Raw genomic sequence first — 24104 nt, 5'->3', positions numbered from 1 at the left:
TATCTGCAAACAGATTTCACATCTCCTCATTCTTCTCAACCTGTTGTCACTGGTTCCAACTTCAGGAGCACTGGAATAAAAAGAACACTGTGGAGAAATCTCGAAAGGCAGACCTGAGGTTCCCAACCACCCTGCAACAACAGGTCCTCCCCACACAGCTCTCTCTACACCACGGTTACGGCAATTTTAAACTAGTGAGATGAGCTGTCCATACTTCTGCGAAGTCAGCTGCAAAACCCATGCAAAGAACAGGGTGAAACAGCTTCTAGCAAGCTTGTTTTCCTTCCGGCTCAGTCACCTCCACATGGTATTGCACTCACAGCTACAATGCACTGAGGACATCTTAAGGGCTGTGGGTGAAGAGAGCGGAAAGGGAGACAAAAGGGGCAGACCACAGTGGCTGATGGAGGCTGTCCCCCCCAGTGCCTCCCACCCCACATCCCTCCTTGACAGGCTGCGCTCTGCTCGGCACCGGGGATCCTCACCAGCCCTTTCACACTGCTCTGGCTTCTGCTCCTGTACCGAGGGGTTTCCCTTAACTCCAGCCTTGCTCCAGCTCTACCTACACCTGGAATTAGGGGAGTCTATTTTCTGACATGGAGAGATACGAAAGGAAAGCCACCTTGTTCCACTGACGTCTGTCCTTTCTTCTGCCACAATGAACAAAATGAAAATTTTCTTGATTTTTTAAAAACCTGTCCATAATATTTATATTGTGAAAAACAATTAGGGGAAAATAACTTTAAGTAATTTTATGACAAAATTAATGCTTTATGAAGAGCTTTGTGAACAAAAATAAACAGTGAGTATGCAATAGCTCTCCTCCGGGGAGCTGGAACGTTAACAGTAACTCCAACAACTACTGAGCTCAGCCTTACAGCAGTGAGAACAGACGCACAGGGAAGTTAACTGTTTTATGGTCACGCGATGTGTCAACAGGTGGGCTGGGAAATAAAAAGTATTCCTACTCTCACTCCTTTTAAGTAGTACATATGACAACCTCACGCCCAGGAAACGTTCTCTGTGCGCACCCCAGTCCCAGCAGTGTTAACAGCCTGTCACATGCGGCTCAGAGAGGTGCTCTCCCGCTGCTACATGGCATCCATGCCTCGTTTCATCTCGGGACTGAAAGCAGTGCAGTTAGCAGCAGACAGCATAAAACTAATCAATATCCACGTGCAGCCTTTCCCCGGGCATATTTGATTTTTAAAATAGTTCTTCAAATTCTTAGAATAAAAAGGCATTTAATTTGCATGCAGAGAAGAGAGAGACCAAGTTTCAGGCAAGCTTTTTTTTACACGTCAGTATCACAAGACGTGCTTTATTAGTGAAATGCGGTCCTTACAGCAAAACCCGGTGTTTTGAAAGAAACAAGTCCAAGAATTACAGGAGATGTCTACATGGTCCACAGAGAACTGGCAGAACTGAAATTAGCAATAAAACTTAAAAAACACAACAGCACGCTTTAAACCAACGCTCTCCAACGTACGGAATGGGGCTCAGTTACTAATGGCTTTTTCCCGACCTGGTGACTGTAACATTGCCATCTTCCAGGTCCAGGAGTCAGGAAGCACCAAGGGCCAAGGAACCTTGTCTGCTGCTCTCAGCGCTTCCAGCGCAAAGTAGGAATAAATGGTTCTTGGTGTGAGCACGAGAGCTAGAACAGGGAGAACAGGAACAAATCCTGTCACACACTGCAGGGAGAAAAATTTACTGCCCAATGTTTCTGACAGTGAAGATCTGAGGCAGAACCCTGCAAATGGCCCAGATGCTGAAGAGACTCACTGCTGCTCCACCGAAGCTGCAGTCTGAGCTCAACAAGCATCGCAGAGCCTCCGGAGAACCTCAATCTTTCCAGTGCCTGTACGCAGATATTTCATCCTCACGCTCTCCCTTTCCCTCACAAACAGCTTTCCCTAGGATTTATTTCCTTCTGTACAGACTGCGCCTCTGTGATCACAGTCAGGCGTTAACCACGGCGCACCGCGGTCCCAAAAGCCCTGGCAGGAACTCCAGGGGTCCGCTCCTGGGCTCACGGTGCCGGACAGGTGCAGCCACTGCTGGCACCACATCTGGTGCAGGGCTGAGGACTGCCATGCCCTCTCCCACACCGGCTACCCTGGCACAGCCAGGCTGCAGGGGTGCTCTTTGAGAAGATGGAACAGGGGGTTTTCCAAGACACTTCTGTGGATTAAGGGAAGTAGTTCTCAGAAGTTATTAATAAGGCTATGCTTGTGCATCTTTAATAAACTCTGACATTATTTCTAGGCTCACAGCAAAATTCCTAGCAAGCTTACACCCAACCATAAAGGATTGCTTGAATGCAAAAGAAGATGCTCATTCCATTAACTGCAGCACTTTTCACGTATCTGTCTGGAGCCAACTACTAGAGAAGACAGGAGGCCATGCCACAGCAGTCAGAGATTAAAAATGGAAATTGGGAGATCTGGATAATTTTTCTCAAGGTCTTGGACACCTGTGAGACAGTTACATTTCAGCTGTAAAACCAGTGTGTATAATCATGCGCCCATGACCTTTTTTTATATATATATACACACCTCCCTTACAGGTAACTGGCTTTTCTTTCGTAGGTGCTTAGTATTTTGAACGTCCAGCTTCACATTCCTACTGCCAAAAACTCTTCATTAATGTCTTCAGCAGCAGCTGTTCCTGAGATATGCTTTGAAAATATAGAGAAAATGTCATCAAACACATGGTTGTTTGCAGTTTCTTCAAAACAATCCTATAAAATGTGACAGGTGTTTATAAGCATAGAAATCTTTGCAAAACACTATAACTGAACATCATTAAAAATGTTAGACATCTGTCACACACAGAGACATTACATCAACATTAATAAAGCTGCAGTGCAAGGCATTTACAGGTTAGCAAATGTAAAAACATCAGGATCAGAGTCTCAAATTAATCTGGTGGTTACTCGGGAGGAGCAGCCAAGCTGAGGCAGCAGACTTAACGGAGAGCTTGGCAGGTCCTAGAGCACACAGGCACGCATCATAGCCGCCTGCGCACAAACCCCTGTACCTTGATCTTGAGCGGCTGGGAACCCAGCAAGTCTTCCTGCAACAAAACCACACTCAGTCTTTTAGACAAATGTTACCAAATAATAACTATCAAAGTAAAATGAGAGTCTAACACTTACAGTGTCCCTGTAATGATAAAACAATAAATAATTAAAATGTTATAGACAATAAGGAAATAACAGCATAAATCTTATCACAACGATTAGAAAAAGACGTATTTGTTCATTCGTTTGCTTAGGTTAGAGAATCAGAGATCTTATTATTGTCATGATTGTATAAAGAAAATCCTACATATAAAAATATGCATGTCCCAGATGGGCTTGATTGCTGTATTTGCTTTCCCGGTTTTATAATTTGCACTTCAAATCTCCGAGGGAAAAAATTGCTGTAACAGCTGTGGATTTGTATGAACTAACTTGCATAAATGTTCTCCCTCCTATCCTTCAGGGAGAAGTCTGAGTAAACATGAGCCAGGGAAGTCTATTCCCTTAGAATAAGTAATCTTCTGGCAATCTGAAAATTTTGGTCATTTGCAAAAGTCAGTCATTTCAGCATTCCAGTTTTTTCCCTGATGGGTAAATCTAGTCATGGTGAAACCAGATGCACCACTGGAAAGGACTCCAGCGCTGGGCTCTCCCTCTTCCTCAAGGCCACATCCAACACCTGGCTGCCAAAGCACCGCCATCGCTACGGGACGGCCACTGTCCACCTGCCCCGGCTGCCGAGCACCGTCGCTCTCTGAATCCCCTTTCTCACAGACAGCCTGGCCAGGATCAGCAACTCCCTTCACACACGCCAGCGCTCAGCCGTCCACAATACCCTCCACTTAAGACCACAGCTAGTGAAAGACCTATTTTTTGGCAAAAAAAAACTTCTGTGGTTCTTAACTTCATTTTTCTTTCATGTTTCAATAAATGTGGAAATATCTGGTAGCCCTTTTATCTTCTGATTTAAAAAGCAGCGTTTCTCCTGGGAAAGGAGTCCACCCTCAAACTCCAGAATTTCTCTGCTGAGACTTTGAAAATTAATTACATTTAAAATTTTAAAAATCCCAAACTTCATCTTGGATGTTACCCAGTAAGAGAGTTACGCTAGTGCAATAGCAGCACACAAGACTCTTGAATCTTTCCCTTGTTCCTATTACGGCACCGTTTCCTACTGGCAGTGTACTGGCGTTTGCCTCGTTCTTGCCTAGGCAGCAAGAATCCTGAAAGTGCGAGGATTGACCCCGAAGTACTCCCAGTGGAATTCCTACCATATAAACAGTGACTAGAGACCAGAACCTTAATGAGTGCCTGGCAAAGCAGACAGGAACCCAAGTGTTTTTGCCGGTATGTTCTTCCACACGGAGAAGCTCCGCGTGACTGAGCCAGCAGGCCCCTGTGCTCAGCACGACGCTATTACGCAGTACTAATTATTAAGAGCTGCATATCCATGTATTAAACTCCAGGATTTTTTCTGAGCACGGATAGCAGAAGTCTACAGGTTTGGGATGAAAGCTAGAAAGCCTGAAGGAAAGCACAAAGTGCTGAGTCACCTCTGTCAGCCCCGTGCTCAGCCCCTGCCAGCGAGTCTCATGAGAGCCATGGAAACACTTAATTACAGAGAGCAAATTATTAGTGGTGTCTCTCAAACGCAGACCATCTTCCACAGCAACTGTGAAGAAGCCAAAGCCCACCGGCAGAGCCTGCAGCAGCGGGATCCCATCCTCTGCCTGGCACGGGGCCATCTTAGAGAGAACGAGCTGCCACGGCTGGCAAACGCGCGGGCAGCGGGTTGTGAGACCCCGGGCCCCGTTATCGGGGGGGCCGAGGGCACAGCTTTCACCCGGGGCTGGGGACAGCGAAGGCTCAGCGCTGCGGGCCGACCAGGGACAAACTGCCGGTGCGCGGGGCGGAGCTGGCGGCAGGGCCCCCAAAACCGCGGTCCCCGGCTCTGGGCACGGCGGGAGGCGCCGCGCCGCGCGTTCACTGGCACCGGCACCACGCAGCCCGCGGGCGGGCGCGCGCCCTTCTCCCTCCGGCTTCGGCTCCGCGGCTCGGGAGCACCCGGGCTCCTTCGGGGCGGTGCTGGCCAGCCGGGGCCGCCGCCAGCCGCCCCACGGCCCCACTGCCGCGAGAGGGGGGACGAGGCCAGCGCTGCGCCAGCACTCGGAGCGGCCCCGGGAAACGAACGGCACGGGGGCCCTGCAAGCCCACCCGGCACCGCTGCACTCCATCGACGCCGGGACGTCCCCGGGCATCGCCCCGCCACCTTTCGGAACGGCCCGCTGAGGACAAACCACCACAGCGCGGAGCCGCCGGCAGCGGCCGACGGAGCCGAAGTCGCTGGAGCCAGAGCGCGGCCACGCCCCGAGGGAGAGCGGTGGGGCCCGCTCCCGGCCCGACCCCAGTGCCACGCCCGACCCCGCCCGTGCATGCGTGCCGCTCGGCTCTGGGCCGCGGTGGCGGGAGCGGCGCGCGCGAGGATGGGTTCGGCGGGAAGTTGTTCCCAGAAAAAAAAATGGGCTTTTTGCAAAAACCCCCCACCTGGAAATGCTGACATTTTCCTGAAAAAATAAACACCCGCGCCCTCATCCGGAGGGAAAGGCCGCCGCGGCGCGGCCGGGCGCTCGCTCCCGTCAGGCCGCCGCGGCCGGTACCGAGGTCCGGGGCCGGGTGCCGTCGGTACCCAACCTGCAGCGCACGGCCGGACCTCCCGGCCTTCCCCGCCAGAGGAGGCGCGGGGCCGTCGGTAGCTGTCAGTGGAGATCCCCTGAAGCGGGGCGTGTTCAGCCGGGCAGCGCCGGGTGCGACCCGCAGCCGCGCCGGACGGGCTCTGCGTTGGCAGGTGCTCCAGCCCAGCGAGAGCAGGCCGGCTGATCTCGCAGCAGCCCGGGAAAGGCCACTTTCCAGGGCTCCTGAGAGAGCTCATAGAAGTAATTCCTCTAAAACTTCATTTTTGCCTTTCATGGAAAACAAAACAAAACAAAACCCACCAACCTGCTCTGATACTGCGAAGCTTTTCTGAAACAAGAGCTGCAAACAGCTGAGTGGAGCTGGGCAAGCAGCCAGTAAGGAAACCACGGTGTGGGTGTCGTGCTGCCTGTGCGTCCTCCTGTCCATCTGATCCTGTGAGCAGCCGAGGTACTGGAAAACACAAAAATCCCTGTTTTCAGAAACTTGTTAGGTGTTGTCAGACTCCCAGACTAGGAGAAAGAATTCAAAGTCACAAGCCCTTTTTCATTTGAGGAGTTTATCTGAGTGAAATTAGGTAGTGCTCCTCTGAACCACTATGTTGCCTACTTGCTTTTAAAATGCTCCAGCAGAATTTATGAGACATTCAAGTTTATGCAATAATGTTACAATCTGGTTCTGTAGATGTCATTTTTTTCACATGTTCCTGTCATATTTTGTAGTTGTTGCAATTGTTCAGACATCTCAAGTTACTAATCTCATTACACTTAATATTCTTTCATAATCTTATCAAAGTGTCTCGTACCCTCAGATTCCAGATCTTTTCATACTCTCAAAGCTCCAATTTTCCCCTGTATTTGGTGTGAATCATCCAATAAAGCTCATTCTGGACTTTGTATCTATTTGAAGATTATTATATTACTTTTAATATATGTGATATATTTTGGCCTGTATTAATACAGGAAAGTTTATCATTATATAAATAAAACCAGACAGAAATCTCACAAAGACGCTTGGATAGGCCATGAGGTAGTCCCGTGAACTCAGTTCTATCTCCAGCTATATCTTATTTCCCAGTCTCATATCTTCCTTTTCTTTTGCAGGGAAGTAACAAGTCCGAGTCTCCCATAGCCCGACCCTGTGACTGAGTCCAACATCACACTTGCTGACTGTGAAGCCCATTTTCTGTGCCACGTTTCATCTGTGTGAAAAATATGTAAGATGGTCTTTCCTGTCCTTATGGCTGCATTGTGCTGCTTTCTTCATGTTTGGAAATTGCTTTGAGATAAAATATGTGTTAGGATAAAAGGAAGCTAGTTGTTCTTTGAGGCAGCGGATTTTTTGTGCTTCAGCGAAAACTGCGTTACAGAAAGGTAAATTCTGCTGAGCTCTCAAGAAAATGAGGAGCAGCATCCTACTTTCTCTCAGAGTGACTTAACTCAGGGTATTGCTACAGCAGCAAGCACAGCTGAGAGAGCGACAGCTTAATACTATGCCTTGTAATAGAAATGGCTGTAGTATTCTTTTAAAGCAACTGCAGTGCACTTCTGATTCCAGGCAAATTTTTATTATAATTTTATGATGTGCTGTAAAGCAGCTTCGTTCTGCTTGGGTTCTGCCAAGTAGTTCACAACTACACTCACTACGAAGTGGAAAAAAATTTTGTTGTGGTTGTAAGTGTAGTTCTCTTTCTCTCTGTTTCACTCTCTCTTTAATAGTGCTGGAAACGATTGGGGGCATTAGTATTCTGATGAAGAGAGGCTGTGACAAAGACCGTGACTACAGGGCCTCCTGACTCTTCTGTGATGCTGCCAGTGATGTAGAGGGGACTGACTCCAATTGCACCGTTTTCGACACAGCCCTGCCATGGTACGGAGAAAACAAACAGGGCAATTCATAACCCGGGCATAATGTTTTCAGTTTTGCAGTGTTAGCTTTGCACTTTGTATGGAAGAATGATACCAGGTGAGCAAATATCTGTCTTCATGCAGGGATTGCAGATATTTGTGTGCCAATTTGTATGTGCATGTGTGTGTGTTTGTTTAAAAAAGGACAAGCTATGGGATTGTATCTTATCTTCTTTCTGCATGTGTTTCCCTGGCAGGACTTGGAAACCTGATGCAGGATGTGCTGTGGTGCTTCAGTCAAGTAAAAGGAACTATAGATATCGGAGTGACAGAAGGTGAGTTTATTTTTCCTTTTGTTGCTGTGATCAAAAAGAACTTGTTTGTTATGTACATCTTGCCTAATCAGTGGGCAGGGGAGTTGTTTGCCTGTTCTTGTAGGAAAGCGCTGGCAAAGAGCTAAGTTACACTCTTCGTTTCTGCCTTCATTGTGTACTTATGCATTTGAAGGAGATGAGTCTCTAAAATTAGCTATTGATCCAGAAAATTCATGTGAAGGTATTATGGCTTAATTGTATCAATAGCCTTTAAAATAGACTTCCTTTTGTTTTTTTGGCTGTTATTTACGTCCTTTACTGGAATCAGTTGGATTTTGTTTCTGGGTAACATAAGTATAACTTGGTGCTCATCCTTATATCTGGAGTTACAATAAGTTGCAGTGCATACACTTCTACAGATACGTGTCTATATGGGAGGGAGTGATGCAGGCAGTTGGGGGATTTAGGAGCACAAGACATCCCCTTTCACACAGGGTAGCTTTCAGGGTGATTTGTGCTCTTCAATCACTTAAATGTTGGCACATTTAGCCAACATGTGGACTGCAAAAGTGTAGACAATTGAAAAGAAATAAAAGCATTCCATTTTCCTGACTTGAAAGTTGAATTTAATTCATTTCTGTTCCTCCAATGATTGTTTTGGTTTGAACTTCTTACCAGGCATCCCTCAAGGATAACGGAAACCTTTATCACATCCCTCTCCTTTTAACCCTCCCAGCATGTGCAGTGGTTTTGTGCCGTAGGGAGGCCCAACAAACAGTGATGAAATCCTATCTTCCCGTGCGCGGAGCCGGTTGGTTTGTGTCAGTGCAGTGACCTTTTACATTTGCATGTAAATTTCTGTCTTGTTTTGTGTGGAGCACCGGAGGATATGAGCTGTGTTCTCTGGGGTCACCCGGCAAATTGACCGTGCGATGGACAGGCTGGTATCTGGAATACAGCATGTGAGGATGCTGCCCCTCTTGACTCAGTGGCACTGGCAGAACTGTGCCAATGTTTTCTGCCTGAAACCAGAGGGTAGACACTGCTAGTAGCATTTCATCCCTCCAACTGAATGGTTTTGGGTATGAGAATAATACTGCGGAAAGAGCTTGCCAACAGGTGCAGCAACGCCTGGGAAAGTGTTGCTAAAAGTGCAACTGCTCACAGCTCATGTGGATATTGAGATAATAAATGCAGGAACTGAGTTGGCCTGCTAGCTATATTTCTTCTATTTTGTTGTATTTCCTGAAGTGTGATGCTTTCTTTAAAAGCACAGTCCTGTAAGACTGAGAAGAGGTCTGAGTCAGCACAAGCATCTGACAGCAGAGCTCTGACTTTTCCTCCTGGTGGGAATGCGATTCTGCCTAAAGTACTGTCATCTGTTTTGTTTCAGTGACACTTCTGTGTTATGCTGCTTTTGCAAAAGAGGGTTTCGTTCAGTCTGTAACCTCTAGAGACCACAGTGGGGCACAAAACTCAGGAGAATATTTAACAATTTGTTAAATCTCTAGGGGGAAAAAATGCCATTGTGGTTAAAGCCACAACGTTTTTTTTACTGAGGTGTTTTTTTTTTCAAAAATGTTTACGAGTGGATTATGCTTTTATGGTAGCATTTTAAAATAATTTTAAATGGTCAAAAATACTTGTTTGCTAGTTCAGGATTAATAAAATGGTAGGTTGCCTCTTCTTACTCACTTAATATAACCAGTTATAAACTGAAGGCTATAAGCTTTTTTTTTTTTTTTTTTTTTTACATTTGAGACTCAATGCTGGAGGAATCCAGAGGCATGATGACAGGAAGGGACCCCTGCGATTTTTTTCTCAGAGTAACCTGGACTCAGGGAACAGTAAAGGCGGATAGATAATACTTAAAGGCTATAGTCAGTGAAACCAGTAACAGAAAGGTGATCACGTTGGTCTGTTGAATCTGCTCAACAGGTACAAATAGCCTCACCATGACTGTGCAGAAAGCTCAGGAGAGTATTTCAGGTATGAGACTGGGCTTTTGGTTGTTACACTGGTTTTGTGTTTTGTGTGTGAGTGTGTATGTGTGTGGACACAGATGTACACGCACATGAATTACATGTCATCAGTGTGTTTATATCACAGAGGCCTCACCTTCACCAGAAGTTTATCCGTAGCTCGTTACTTTTACGCTAGTCTTTGTGGCACATTTTTGACCTTTGTGACTCTTGGTAACATCCAAGCATCCTGAATTTACAAAACGTAATTTCGTTAGTTATTGGAATGCATGAAGTTGTGTACGGTCAGGTGAAAGTTGATGTTACTATTATGTTTACAATGTTCTGCATCTTTAAATGTAGGAGAGCCTGCCTCCTTCAGCAGGATGGATTGTCATTCTGGCTTTCAAATGATACTTAAAATCTTGCCAAGAATAATTCTATATTAATTCTCTGATAATATGCTTGCTCTTTTCCATGCACAGGTAAAGCCGCATGAGCAGAGATACACACAGACTTTCTAATTTTGTTCTTTTCTTGTTAATTGCTTTCCTTAACTTGCAATATGGGATGGCAGTGCTGAGTACTTGTCCTGATGAAACCAGTGCTGTAGTGGATCCTTTACCTCTCTAACCCAACTGTGCAAATGAATGAGCTCTCTTATGCATAGGTGGGACATCTTTCAGCTGCTCAAACACTGATTTCAATGCTAAATACGAAGTAAATGATGTTGCAGATTGGCATTGTGGTGCCACAGTGCTTTGAACTATATTTCATTACTACTAACAGGGAACAAGTTTTAGAGATCTTGCCTTATTTTGATATATTGGTAATTAGCAGTCCAGTGGGGAAACTAGATTTGTGCACCTTTAAGAGGTGGTTCTCTTGAGCCTCAAGATTCACAGTATAGGTGGGAAGCTGCCTCAGCGCTTGCTGAAGGGCTCGTCACAAGGGAGTCACACAGGGGCTGCAGACCTCGGGAGGGCGAGGGCAGCCTTACGAGATTCGGGACTGCCGTGCACGAGGGCTGTGTGCTTCAGACGAGGAATCCAGGCATTCAGCATTTAAGTTTGGCTCATATTAAATTAGCCAGGTGTGAAGTATACATAATAAAGTTACCAAATGGGGGAATATCACATAAATAGTAATGGCTAACTTGAAATGGTCCTAATGAAGTCAGATGTTCTGCCCAGTGCCTGGAATTTTTTTGCAACTGGAATGTCATCAGATTCTAGCAAGCTCAGTGCCATTTCCAGTGTGTCTGAGGTTTTTATTATGTCTGCTTGCACACGCCTGTGTTTGCCACATCATCCAAATGTGTAACCAATAACTCGATATCAAAGATTTCAGTGTTGAATGATGGTCTGCAGGCTCACCAAGCTGGCTCAGAGCCTGGTTTGTGTTCTTACATGTTGGTTTCTTTTTTTCTGTTGCTTGCTAATTAAGCTCAAGTATATATCCCAATTTTTGCATGTAAAGTGAAACTCAGTTTGTTAATGGAACATACAAGCTGAATATAAATATTTAAATAGATCCAAGCCACGGTAAAGCTAATTTGTGTTTTTTTTTTTCTTGTACATGATTTTAATGAGGTAGAATTAATATGTTTCTTAGGGAACGTTCATACCTATTTTTAAGTGGAAAAAATATTTCTTCTGTCATGTGCAATGGAATCTATTACATCCATAGACACAGTGGAAGAGAGGCACAGTATTTGCAGATTTCAGACCTACAAGGAGGTCTCAGATGTGTCTTCTGTTTCAAGCTAGCTCTGAGTTCCTGGGTAAACCTGAAGCAAGTCACTACACAGATCTGTGTGGATAACACAGAGGCTCATGTAACCTCTGACTCCCTGTGATCTATATCTATACAGAGATGTCATATAAATAGTTAAAAAGGCATAAAGGGAGGAGAGACGCGGGTTTAGGAGGAAATACAGTCCTCCTCCTGAAGCCGTAGTAATAATCTTCTAAGCAGGACTGGGGCAAATCTCTTTCTAGGCTCTTCAGCACAGGACCAGAACGCTGAGTCTGGGCAGCGGAGGGACTTGGAGTGGTCTTGGAGCAGTCAGTTTTCCTCTCCCTTCCTGAAACAGTAGTCCAGTTCTTCTCTTCAGTTCCAGTGGTGGAATAAACTTCCAGCTCCTGCTCCCACAGCGAGTTACACAAGCCTAGTGCTGTGATTGTGAGGATCTGGGTTGCAGTGGGATGTTGTTGGGCATGGAAGTCCGTGCTGGAGAATGAGCAGGTCAGGCTGTGTGCAGTGAATGACCATGTCCGTGGTATGGCAGCGTGGCTCTGAGGATGCCATCCTTGGGTAGCACAGCGTGTACTGTGCTCTTCTCATGATACGCACCTACACGTGCAGAGCAGAAGCTGCATGCTGAGGAAGGAAAGGTCCTAACTAGAACAGTAATACATTCTTTTCCCTTTGTAGAATGTGAATGGTTTCTCCAGAGCTGTTCTCAGCTGGCCTGACCAAGGGGTGGCCCTGGCCTTCTCTGAAGGCATCCCAGCTCCAGAATGTTAGCTCCAGAGTGTTAGTTCGTTAGTGAGTTTCCTGCTTGGAAATTCACATTCTTTTCCAGGTTTTGTTGTACACTCTTATGAAAGTGGTAACTGAGCTGTCGTGATCATTAGACATACGTAATTGCAGTTTTCACATCTGTGATGTGGTGTAGTTATGCATACCACACTAACTTCCCTCTGTAATTTCAACGGGGATGACATTCATCACTTTCTCAAGTAAACCTGAATGTCGTTTCTGGGTGCGCGGTGTTTGCACCGGGCTGGTACATTAAATATATTAAATAAAAATACCAGTACTCCCACACTGAGTCGTACGTGAACACATAAAGTGACTTTCCGTGAAGAGTGCTTTAAAAATACTGTCTCTTTATTCCATACCTTGTTTCCTGGGATGGAGACACACGATAGTCTTCAGCGTTCACTTCTGTGTGATGCAATCAGAGTGAGCTGTCATCTCTTTGCATTGCTTGCAGCCTAGACCTGGATTTTTTTCCCCTCCATCCAGAGAGGGTATTTTGAATAAAGAGGAAGCTGCTAAAGCAAAATGAAAAGCTTCTCTCTTCACTGGCACAGGTGCTTTGCATCTCTTTGGCATAAATGCAATCGTGCTGTCATCTGCCAGTGACAGCAAAATGAGAAAGACTGCAGTCAGCTGATAAAACCAAACAGCAAAATTACTGACTCTCCACGTGAGGCAACAGCAGCAGGCAAGGATGGTGAGTGGGTTGGTCCTAAACCAAAAACTTGTCCATAGAGTAATTAAACAGCAGAAAAACGGGGGCTGTGACCACTTTTCACATTATTTCCGTCCAGCCTGCGCTCTTGACGCTGGGATGTTCTCCATTACGTGTACGGGAGCAGGCCGTGGCAGGCTGAGTCTGGAGCATGCTTGGCTGTGGGAGGTTTCCGCCTGAACGAGTGGTCGCGACTGAAGGCGCGTTAGAGTACGCACCTAGATCTGTTCCACCTCTTAAATGCTGCAGGTCCAACGGGGTACTGGGGAGTCTGAATTAAGAATCTGTGATACAGCAAAATGTGCTTTCACTCTGTGGTTCGATCTGCACGCTGCGGTTGTGGTGTCTGTCGGTGACCCTGCTCCGAAACCGCTGTCGGAATGGGCAAGGCAGAGAGCAGAGCTGTGCGGCACAGGGAGCGCGGGCAGCTCCGCCCCGCCGGGGCAGGCCGCTCCTCGGTAACGGCGGAGCCGCCTTGGCCGTCTCCCAGTACGGGAGCGGTTGGGCTGCGCCCTGCCTCCGCAGCGGGAGCGCGGCCGGGTTGAGGAACGGAGATCGCCCCAAGCTCCCGCTCTTCCGACCGGTGCCCTCCCGCCCGGCCGCCGGTGGCTGCCCCTGGCGCGGAGCGGGCCCGCCGGCGCTGCGGGCGGCCGGGGGCGGCGCCGGGGACGCGCTGCCCGGCGGGGCCGGGGCCGGAGCAGGGCGGGGGCGCGCGCGGTGCGCGGGGGTGTGCTCGCGGGCAGGACGGGCTTCGTCAGCGCTGCCGGCCGCGCCTCGGCCGATGCGGCGGTGCGGGGCGGGCCGGAGCGCGCGGCTCCGCTCTGCTCTGCCGCCGGGGCCGGGGCCGGGGCCGGGGCCGGGGCCGGGGCCGGGGCCGGGCCGCCGGCAGGATGGGGGCCGGCCGGCCGGCCTTCCCAGCCAGGCAGCCCCCGCAGCGAGCCCCCGCCGCCCCTGCCGTGTAGGCTGCCGGGGCGCCGGCCGGTCCCCATGGATTGAGGAGGGCTTGCGTTATTTTCCGCTTTATTTTTTTTAGTGTTTTTTTGGTTTTTGTTTTTTTTTTAGCTTTGTATGGTTTTATTTCCCTCTTTTCCTCGATCGCGGGTCTGGAAGATGAAATGCTTCTCGCGCTACCTGCCCTACATCTTCCGGCCGCCCAGCGCGCTCCTCTCCGCCAGCTGCCACGCGGAAGGTACGCGGGGGCGGGGGCGCGGAGCCCCGCGGAGCGCGGGGCCGGCTCCGCTGGCAGGGAGCGGGGGCGCGGAGCGGGGCGGGCCGGTGTTTGTCGCGGGAGAGGGCAGAAAAGGGGCGCGAGGCTCGGCAGATAACGGTGCGTTCCGGGCAGTGCCTCTCGGTGTGCCCCGCGCTAACTGCGCAGATGGGAGCGCGGCAGGGCCGGCTGAAGGAGGACTTTCTGCTTGTGACGCTGCACGTTTTTCAAGTTTACATAGGTTGTAAATGTGGCTTTTAATTTATCTGTATATTGGCAAGAAAATGAAAAAATCTCATCTAGCCCTGCCTGCGTTTGGTTACCTGCACCCTTTCGTTCAGTAAAGCCCGTTTTCAGGTCTGAGCAAAAGAGCTGTGCAGCTGTTGGGATGAACGAAATGTTCTCAGCAGTGGTTGAACTTTGTGTTTTCTTGGTAGGAACGCAAAGTATCAGGTTTGCGTTCACAGAGACTTCAGTGGGACTTCTCCCATAGGCAGTGCTTGTCATGCTGCTTTATCATCCCGTGTGATACGTCTGCATGCACGTTTGCTGCCTGTGATCTATCAGACAGTTTTGTGAATCATCTGCAGTTGTCCAAACAGCTCCGCGGGATCAAAATGTCACACCACTGCTACTGCCCTGTGTGGAACCACAGCGCTTTTCCTCATGCGCCCTAACCAGAGTTAGTTAATGAGAGAAAACACCCTTCCCATCACCCAGCTTTCTACAGGCTCATTCTATCAAGTCTGCGTGCAAAAACTGAATTACCAACCTCGTCTGTGAGCAGTGGGAAAATCCAAACGCTGGGGGGATGTATGCTTATGGCTGCTTTGGGATGACTGGCTTCAGTCTCTGCCCACTGTGTGTGTCTAGCTAAAAAGAAGCGCTGTGGGGAGTACCTTGCCTCGGCTCCTGATGCCTTGGCTGAGAATGTGTAAGGCTGAAGATATGGAGTGGAAGGGTCAAGCAGGAAGAACTGAGCAGCAGATGATGACACTCCAGACTAAGTTACTGTATCTACTTAGGTTGCTTTATTTTAGTCCAAACAGACAGTATGGACTTTGTATTTTTTTTTCCTCTGAAGTTCTAAGCAGATAAAATTATCCCAGTAGATGACTCAGACTAGCTTTGGAGTTCATTCTTTGAAAATTTCTCTGAAATTTTCATTTTGTCTTTATCCAAAGGCACAACTCCTTAAGATATTATGAATAAGTAAATTTTAGATTGTTCTACTGGGATAAGTAATTAAATGGAGAAGCAGACCTTGCTGTTTTAGGGGAGATCATATGAGACTACTGAGAGGAAAAATATGAATTTGAGAAAGCACACTGCACACTCCATTGCAAACAATATCTAAAGAATGAGACTTGTACAGAACTGTTTCTCGGACCAATTATCAGGCACATATAATTAACTCAGGGTGAAACTGAGGTCTGGAGAGTTTAAATGACTCTGTTATGGGCTAAATCACCAGCAGAACTAAGAGGGGAATCCAGGTAAGAGCCTGACTCCTTGCTTCCGTCCCCTCAGAGTGGCTAAAAAGGCCAATGTAGCATATGAGGACCCTGGATATACGGGTGTGCGGTGGGAGCAGGATCTAGGGCTCGTACCTGCACGTTTTGAGTGATGAAGTTGCGATTTGGTATCTCTGGTTCACTCTTGATGGAGTGCAGACTCACAAATGGACAGAACTGTTCACAGGATGAAGCTGCAATGCCTCAGGAAGCACATTCAGTCGGATGCTGCCCTGCTCAGTGTTTCAGCCAGACTTTACTTCACAGACTGGCAGAAGGCACAGGGTGGCTGAGCCTGTCGAAGAGAAAAGGCTCCTCTCCCCCTCAAGCAGGAGAAATTCCTTCCTGCCCCTGCACCACCCTCTGCACTACCCCTCCTGGCAAAGGTGCTCCTCCAGAGACCCTTCTTATCCCAGTGCCCTCCAGGCTGAGAGCTGAAGTGCTGATGTATTCTCTGTTACCTCACTGTAAGAATTCTCTTTTGCCTTTGTCCCAAATTCCCAGAGTTGTAAATGAGAGATCTAGGTCAGCAAAGAGGGACAGGGAATGAAGACTGCACCAAGCTGTAATAATCCTGAAATTCAAGTACACTTGTTTATCCTATTCTGCACTGCCTGTGAAATAGTTTTAGAAAGTTGCAGCTCAGCTCTCATTTACTTCCTCACAGGCCAGTTTGTCATTTGGCTCTCCTTTGCTGTGAAGTTGCAGTCCTTGGCTGGCAGTGCCCATGGAGATGATCTGGTGTCGTTATCGTTACTGTGGCAGTGCGGGATTGTGGTAATGAGTGGGAAGGAGAGGGTGTGTCTGGAGAAAGCTGGTGCAAATGCAGTGCCTTCACTGGTGGACGTGGTGTGGCTGAGCAGGTGACATACTGGCTTCTCTTGTGTGACGACTTGTTGCTGTCACACTCCTCGTGCTTGTTTTGGTCTGGAACCGCCAGCCCTCCTCGTGCCAAGGCGTGGAGCTTAGGATGCAGCAGAGTATAGCATGTCTGTTTTGAGATCTTTTGAAAACATTGACTACTTGGCCCTTAATAGCACAGCTTAGTGACGCATTCTGACATGTGGTTAGCGTGGCGTGTTTCAGTTCGGTCTCGCTCAGCAGCATGTAGGAACGTTCGCTTGTGTCCATTGACCTTACAGGTACGCCTGTAGCTTGGCTGAATAACAGCAGCTTGATAGAATTTGAGCCCACAGTACTGTCCTTTGAGCCCTGGTTGCTACTCCTGAACTGTATCCGAATGAGGAATATTGCTGTAGAAAAGCTTTTCCTGTATCCAAATGAGGAACGTTGCTGTAGAAAAGCCATTCCTGATCTGTTACTCAAGATGCAAACCAGCTATTTGGGTCTGCCTTGTTCTTGCGGTGGTGTGCACACTGAAAATTGATCCAAATGCGTCTTTCCACGTGGAATGTGCACTGTGGGCTTGCTGTTGTTTATTATTTGCTGAAAAGGGGGTAAATGACTGAGGGACCGGTGCCTTTACAAAAGTATGTATGTGTTAGTATCCGGTTTGCTGAGAACTGTGGATAGGCTGCAGCAGCTGGCAGACTTGGGATGTACGTTTACAAAATAAACCACTTCAGAATAAATGCATATATACTGATAAAAATAACTTCCTGGTTTTTTTTTTAAATGCCAGCCTTTAAAAAAGTTCTGCAACATGTTCAACTCAAGGATATCAAAGATCATTTAAATCCTCAGCTAAGTAACCTTCAGAAGAAAGGCCTTTGAATTAAGAAAACAATATCCTTTCCTGCAGATGAGGAAGCAAGCACAAAGATGGGAAGTGAGCTCTCTGAGGTCGTACAGTTGCCAAACTTTGAGTCATGCATATGTTTTTCTTCCAGAATTTGAACAGAAGTGTATTTTTGTGCACTTTTCTCAACCAGGTTTGAAATGTTGGCTGTTCTGCAGAAGTATTAATTCTTTTGGATATTTTAGTTGATATTTGGACATGTAATAGTTATTTCCTATCCTTAAAATCTGTTATTGTGCTTAGGAGATCTTTAACTGCATTATTAATTTGGCAGGCCAAAAACTTGAATACATTTTCAATAACTTGCAAGTTTTTCCAAATTCGGTTGACATTGAGTTAGGCTGAAGGTCTTGAATCCCTTTGTATTTCACGCTGGTGAGTGAAGCTGTTTGTTGCTGTGGTTGTGCGATCTCTGCAGGAGCATGTTAGTTACGAAACTGTGAACAATACAAATGCGTCTGCTTTTAGTTCTCTCACTAACATTTCAATTGATAGGGATTATTTAAATGTTAATCTTTATTTAGTATTAAATACTTTATCCAATATCTGAGTTTACTGCTGAGGTCTCTTTTTAACTGTAACAGAAAAACAATGATGCACATTTGATGCTGCAGTGCTAAAAATCTGGACAATGCAATGAAAACACATTTAGGAGGTATATGTCAAAGAACCACTGCTACTTTCAAGCTCAAGGTTCAAAACAAATATATGCTAGAGGTTTTGTACTATTTTATTAACTCTCATCACCATAACAATCTATTAAGAAACTTTAGCACTTTTTATACTTCCCGTGTACTTTTGTGAAGGACCAGAAGAAAGTGTCTGCCGAGCGTGAGTCACGTTAGGCCAAAGGTGTGGAGTGCAGTCATTGCTGTGAGTAGGCTCAGCGGTAAGCTCACTGTTTGTTCTGCACCAACAAGTCCCAATATTTCTTGCTTTGAAGAGTCCACCAGGAGCTTGGTATTACTCTGCAGCTCATTCCTGCACATTCTTTATTAATGCGTTTATTTAGAATGACTACATCGTTAGGTTATAGAAAGCCCTGGCGGCAGTGCATTGCGAGCAGTAGTAGGCTAAACACAAGGTTTGGAATCCCTGGTGTGAAATTCTGATGCTGGCTGGTTTTATTTCTCGTGAGGAAAAAACAGCTTTATGCTGTACTGTGGATAGATTTCTATTTGCTTGGGAAGTAGAGAACATGGAAATAAAATAAAACTTCCTGCGTCTAACGTAGCCCAAACTGCGACAGTGCACAACGGGTACAGCAGGTGTGCGCTACGAACGGGGAGGAGCCGCTGCTGGTGGCTGAGGGCTTGGAAACCCTGCCGTGCTGCTTCCTAGCTGCTGGCAGATGCAGATGTGAAAGCAGCCGTACCGCTCGGACGTGAGTCATGGTGGAGAACAACAAGTGCGGGAGGAGCACGGGAAGGGCTGGAATCGCAGCTGGGGAAATGGAGGACAAGGGGCTCGCTGTACGATTACTGCAGGCCGTGATCTGGGCCTGAGTCTCGTTAGTGAACATCTCAACTGTCTTTATTACATTATCACCATGGCTGTGCTCGCTGCCCTCCTGGCTGCGCGTCTCGTGCTTCTGCAGGGAACCCTGGCTTTACAGGGGGCCGGTGGTGCTGGAACTTCACCTGTTCCGACCCATGCCCAGTGGGATTGCGGGCACAGCAGTCTGGGGTTTCACACCTTCCTCCAAAACCAAAGTATCAGGTCAAGGCTGGAGGAAAACATGGGCAGATTTCGTGGCGGCACTTTGGAAGGAATAAAGAAAATAGCATTTAAAAATCTCTTGGAAGTAATGTAACGGGATTAACTATACTTTTTGGTAGTATTGACATAATACAGGGATTTTTATAAAAGATCTTCATCCATGCCAGATTTGGTCTGGAATCTTACTCCCATCCAGCTGGTGTCTAGGCTCTTCTAATTTAGCAATAAGTGAATTAATAAATTGACTTGAGGTTTTTGAATGAGAGGAGATAGGCAGGAGAAAACCATCATGCCGTAGTGCTTTTCCCAAGATTTAAGTGACAATATTTAAGTGATCTTAAGTGATAATTATTACAGTTGTTGTGGAAACACACAGTCAGAGAAGTGACAAGTGGCGGGAGGGCTGGTAAGAGCTAGAGAGGTCTCTTCCTTCCCCTTTCTGTTTGCAGCAGGCTCTAATAAAGCAGATACTTAACAGTTCTCGTCGAACATGCCTCAGTCCTCAAAGGATGCCAGTTGCACTCTTTGCTGGTGATCAGTTCTAGCACTGAGCTGTCTTTGTGCATGGTTTGTGTTCGTTATCTGTAACAAAGCCATCTGTGAGTTGACGTGTTTCTCAGTACTACATAGCCTGCAGAGGAATCGCTGTTGGCTTTGTCATGATGTTGTATCTAGCTGTGTTCGGTTAAATTCCCTCAGTCTGGCCTTACAAATGAAGCTCTCCGAACCTCTTATTACTCTTGTTGGGCCCTTTCATTTTCCCTTAATGTGGGATAGCCGGGAAGAGAGCTGGTATGGTAACTAAGAGAGTTGTCCATCCTCAGCAGAGAACGCATTTTGTGTGTTTACTGTATGGCAGCCTGCTGAGCTGTTGGTGTCTGTACGCCTTTGGGCCAACGGTGGTTTTAACTTAAATTCAGTTTGTGCTCTTTAGAGCATATGCATCCTCCACTGTGGTGAATTTTCTATGCACAGTAGAAGAATTCTGGCTGAAGTTGAGAGTTTCTGTATTGCTGAAGACAGTCGGCCGTGGCTGTGTCAGGTAACACCCTAGGCTGTGAAAAATGATGGTTTCTTAAGGATTAAGCTGTCAGCCTTCCTCACCTCCACCCTCCTGAATACTTGATTTTAAAGCCAAACTGTTGTCACTTTCCTTACTTACTTTTGCTCAGGGAGAACCTTCAATCCTCAGTATGCCTTTTAGTGTTAACGTGTAGGGTAAGATTAATTAAAAAGCACGTTCAGGACAAGGAGTTCTCTCTGATGTGGCTGGGTAGGCTTCGTGGGTACGAACATCTGCTGCAGTTGCAGGCAGTCGATGGAGCTGGCCCAGGTTTCCCCGTGGGAGCGGAGCTGAGCCCGCCGTGCCCACACAGCCTGGGCTCCTGGGGGCGCGCTCCGGGCACCCAAAGGGACCGGACAGGTGGGAGCTGTGCAGCTTTCATCACGAGCCAGCATGCTGGGACCTCGTGCATCACCAGCAGAGCCCTGGCAGGGGACAGGCTGTCGGCCCTTGATGGGATTCCCCGGGTGCTCCATGCCTGATGCCTGTGGCTGTCTGTGCTCGGCTGCCCGGTGACACTGCTCACCCCTTCCCCGCTGGCTGCCAGCCTGGCCTGGGCGCACGCCTGTTTGTCCTTCCGAACAGCTACCCTGGGCGCAGACCAGCCCTATTGCTGAGCAGAGAGGAAGAAATAAAAAGGCTTTAATAAATCTAAAAAAAAGAAAAATCAATGGAATAAATATTACACATTTGACAATGAATGTTTCTTTCAGGCCTCAAAGAATGGCTGGCACCCGTGCCTGGGGGCTCTGCCCGAGCCGCAGCTGCAGCGGAGGCACAGAGCAGTGACTGTCTGCAGCGAGGGTGGGCACCAGCCCGCGGTGCAGCCCCGGTCTGCCCTGCCGCTGGGTACAGAAAGCCCTTGTCCCCGATACCTGCTGCCCCCCGATCGGCAGAGCCTGCCCGGGTTATCGCGGGGGGACACCAGGCCGACCGATGGCTGTCAGCCCAGTCCCAGCACGGTGCCTGCTGCTGCTGCCCTGCCAGCCGGGAATCTTGCAGGGAGCTCTGTCAGCGGCAGTGAGCTCTTCTCCTGCCAGCAGTTTGGGCCTGTCCTGCAGGGAGTTTAAACAGAAAGTTATCTACACTTTCTTCAGAAATTTTACGTAATTCCACATTACAGACTGCACGTGCAGAGAGCAAGGGAGGGCATGGACTGATCTGGTTTCTGCGGCTTGATAAGTCACTGCAACTCCTCCATCTTCTGTTAAGTAGCTCCTGCGTCTCCCTGACCCGGGGGCATCTCAGATTTGGCTGCATCGCCTCCGTGGGCAGTGGGAGTTGTGCAAAAAGCACAGCTGCCCGTTCCGAGCCCGCTGCTGAAGCATTAGCACTGCGATGCCGCTGGAGTCTGCCTGCAGGACTCAGCAAGTCCTCGCGTGTCCTCGTAAACCTCCTCGTATTCGGGTGTGCCTGGGCTCGGCTCCTCATTCCCGCCTGTGCAAACAGATGCAGAGAGGTTTTATGAACGTGTATCCTGTGCTCTCCATTCGGTATCGGTGTTTTGGCAAAGGCTAAGTTGGAAAAGGTCGTACGGCGTCTGCTTTGGTATATAAGGCCTGGAGCTAACTTGGTTCATTTAATGTGATTACTTTAAAGAAGTTAATCTGTTGCTTTAGGAATACCTTCACCTTTAGTTTTGTTAATATGAAGCGTTCAGGCTGCGCAGTGCCTGATGTATAAATTTCTCAATGGCAAGGTGAGCAACAAGCACCACTCAGGTGCTGTTAGTGAAACCAACTTTGAGCTCAAAATTAAATACTGTTGTAGTGAGAAAATATACTAAATAATGAAACCTATCTTTAAGTAGACTGATTATTTCCTGAATATCTTGATGCTCACAAGATTCAGGGTCCTTGAAAGACCAAAATGTGACTTGCCTTTAAAATCAAGGATTTTGAAGTTATAATAATTCCCAGAGTATTTGTATGAATAGTTCCCTGACTCAGAAAGACTGCCAAAGAGTGGAGCAATTCCTGTGTTTAAGTATCCCTGAGGTAATGATCACTTTGTTTTCTCTGAAGTCTCCAGTTCTCTGGTTTTCCACTTTTCTCAGGTTATGCTCAGCCTTTGCAGTAGCATTTTTGGAGGTTACAGCAGAGGTGACACGAAGGCTGGGATCTTTAATCACTTATGTTTGAGCCAATTTTAAAACTTAGCTCAAGGTGCCCTTAAACTAGAGGGTTGGCTTTTTAGGGGTCTGTAACATGAAAGCTCAGACAGAGGCACCTTAAAAGTAGACACTTTACCTTAGGAGCACCTCTAGGCTAAGCTTTTGGATTATTTTTGAGTGATGCATGTGAAAAATAAAAATAATTATTTCGTCATATGCACTAGAGAGTGGATTCCTCTATGGGTGACAACAGAAAGTAAGTTCAGGTTTTACCTCTTGTCATGTTTAGATCAGTGGAATAGGCAAATAAACAGTTCCCAAGCAGACTTTCCTTCACTTTGTCCAAAATCTGTCTTAAAGCTCCCGATCCTGGACATCAAACCCTCATGGCGTGGAGCAGCCGCAGGGGCGGCTGGCCGGTGGCTAGCGCGCTCCTCTGCCCCGCGCTCTGTCTTTGCACGGCGCTTTGCAGAGCAAAGCCTGGTTGGGGTGCTGGAGAGCTCTCGGGACGGCACGACCCTGCCGCCAAGATTCATGGCCTAGAGGGAACCTAAACCAGACAATTTCTGTTTGTTCTTTTTTGAAGACTCTAACTTTGTTGTTATGATGACCCTCATGCTTACCCTCAGCCCAGTTTTGTTCCTGCTGTGTTGACCACAGGTGGGTTTGTTTTTCTGGTGAGTCATCCCTGTGGCTTCATCCGAGTTTATCATGCACCAGCAGCTGGGACCTTCACTGAAGTGCTGAATTACGCTGGAGTAAGACCCCCATAAATTAAATTTGAAGCAGTGTTAATATCACAGGATGGTTTGTGTGTTAGAGGTACAGTAACGTTGTGTAAGTATGCAAATGTGGTTTGGTGTAACTAATAGTCTATAATTACATGAAGAGAGGCCGTTAGTTTAAGGCTGATGGAGGAGAACGCCGAGTTAAGATTGAGCTTTCTACAATAATTGCATTTCCTGATCTAGCTGTTCTTTAATGAAGTCTGAATGCCGTATCAGCTCTTGCTTTTTCGTGAAGAACGTCAGGCTTGCTCTATTTTCAGTTTGTATATTTATCAGAACTTGCACCATGTGCAGGAATCCAACCGCCTGCTCTGTTCTGTCCATAACAGTAAATGAGGTTAATTTTGTGCAGCCATGGACAAATGGATTGGTGCTAGGGGAAAAAAGACAAATTCCCTATCCAAGATCCTAGGCATAACGTCCAAATGGAGCATGGTATGTGAAAATTATTTCTCCTCCCTGTGAGCTTAAGACAGTTTCTACTACATCTGTTTCTCTGCATTCATTCCTGTTTCCTCTGAGGAGGTGATTCACACAGCGCTGCCCAGCTCCTCCCGCGGTGCCAGGCGTGGCGTGGGAGATGTGCAGCCGCAGGCGCACCTCTGGCCTTCGTTAATATGAGCAACGAGAAACTGTGCTGACGGCTGTGATGGGGAGCTCTGGCAGCAGGCGTGCTGCTCACAGAATGGCAAGCTGCCCGGCTCTGCAGCTGCCAGACCTAGCTGTTGGCGGTCAGGCAAGTCGGTGGTGCAGAGGGGTGGGTTTTCTCCTTTGGGCGTGACTGGGGCACCTGCATTTTTGTTGTGGTAACTCGGGAGCTGGAAGTCTTTCTTTGGCTGCA

At 47.6% G+C, this 24104-nt stretch overlaps 1 protein-coding gene across 2 annotated transcripts in view; it reads left to right on the top strand.

The window, feature by feature from the left end:
- The first annotated feature begins 7617 nt into the window (after window positions 1–7617).
- PPP2R2B (protein phosphatase 2 regulatory subunit Bbeta) overlaps window positions 7618–24104 on the top strand; it is a 95812-nt gene continuing 79325 nt past the window's right edge. The window contains exons 1-2 of one of the 2 annotated variants that reach the window (XM_086758998.1): window positions 7618–7681; window positions 7821–7898. In XM_086758998.1, the coding sequence (XP_086615124.1) occupies window positions 7672–7681; window positions 7821–7898 (88 nt within the window). In that variant the 5' untranslated portion in view covers window positions 7618–7671. Of the gene's footprint in view, window positions 7682–7820; window positions 7899–13891; window positions 14290–24104 lie in introns of those variants that run through there. The other variant, XM_086758997.1, reaches the window with a different exon arrangement.

Source organism: Chlamydotis macqueenii, chromosome 14 (assembly GCF_036417535.1).
Source record: "Chlamydotis macqueenii isolate bChlMac1 chromosome 14, bChlMac1.mat, whole genome shotgun sequence".
Taxonomy (NCBI): Eukaryota; Metazoa; Chordata; class Aves; order Otidiformes; family Otididae; genus Chlamydotis; species Chlamydotis macqueenii.
This window is presented reverse-complemented; position numbering and strand designations above follow the sequence as displayed.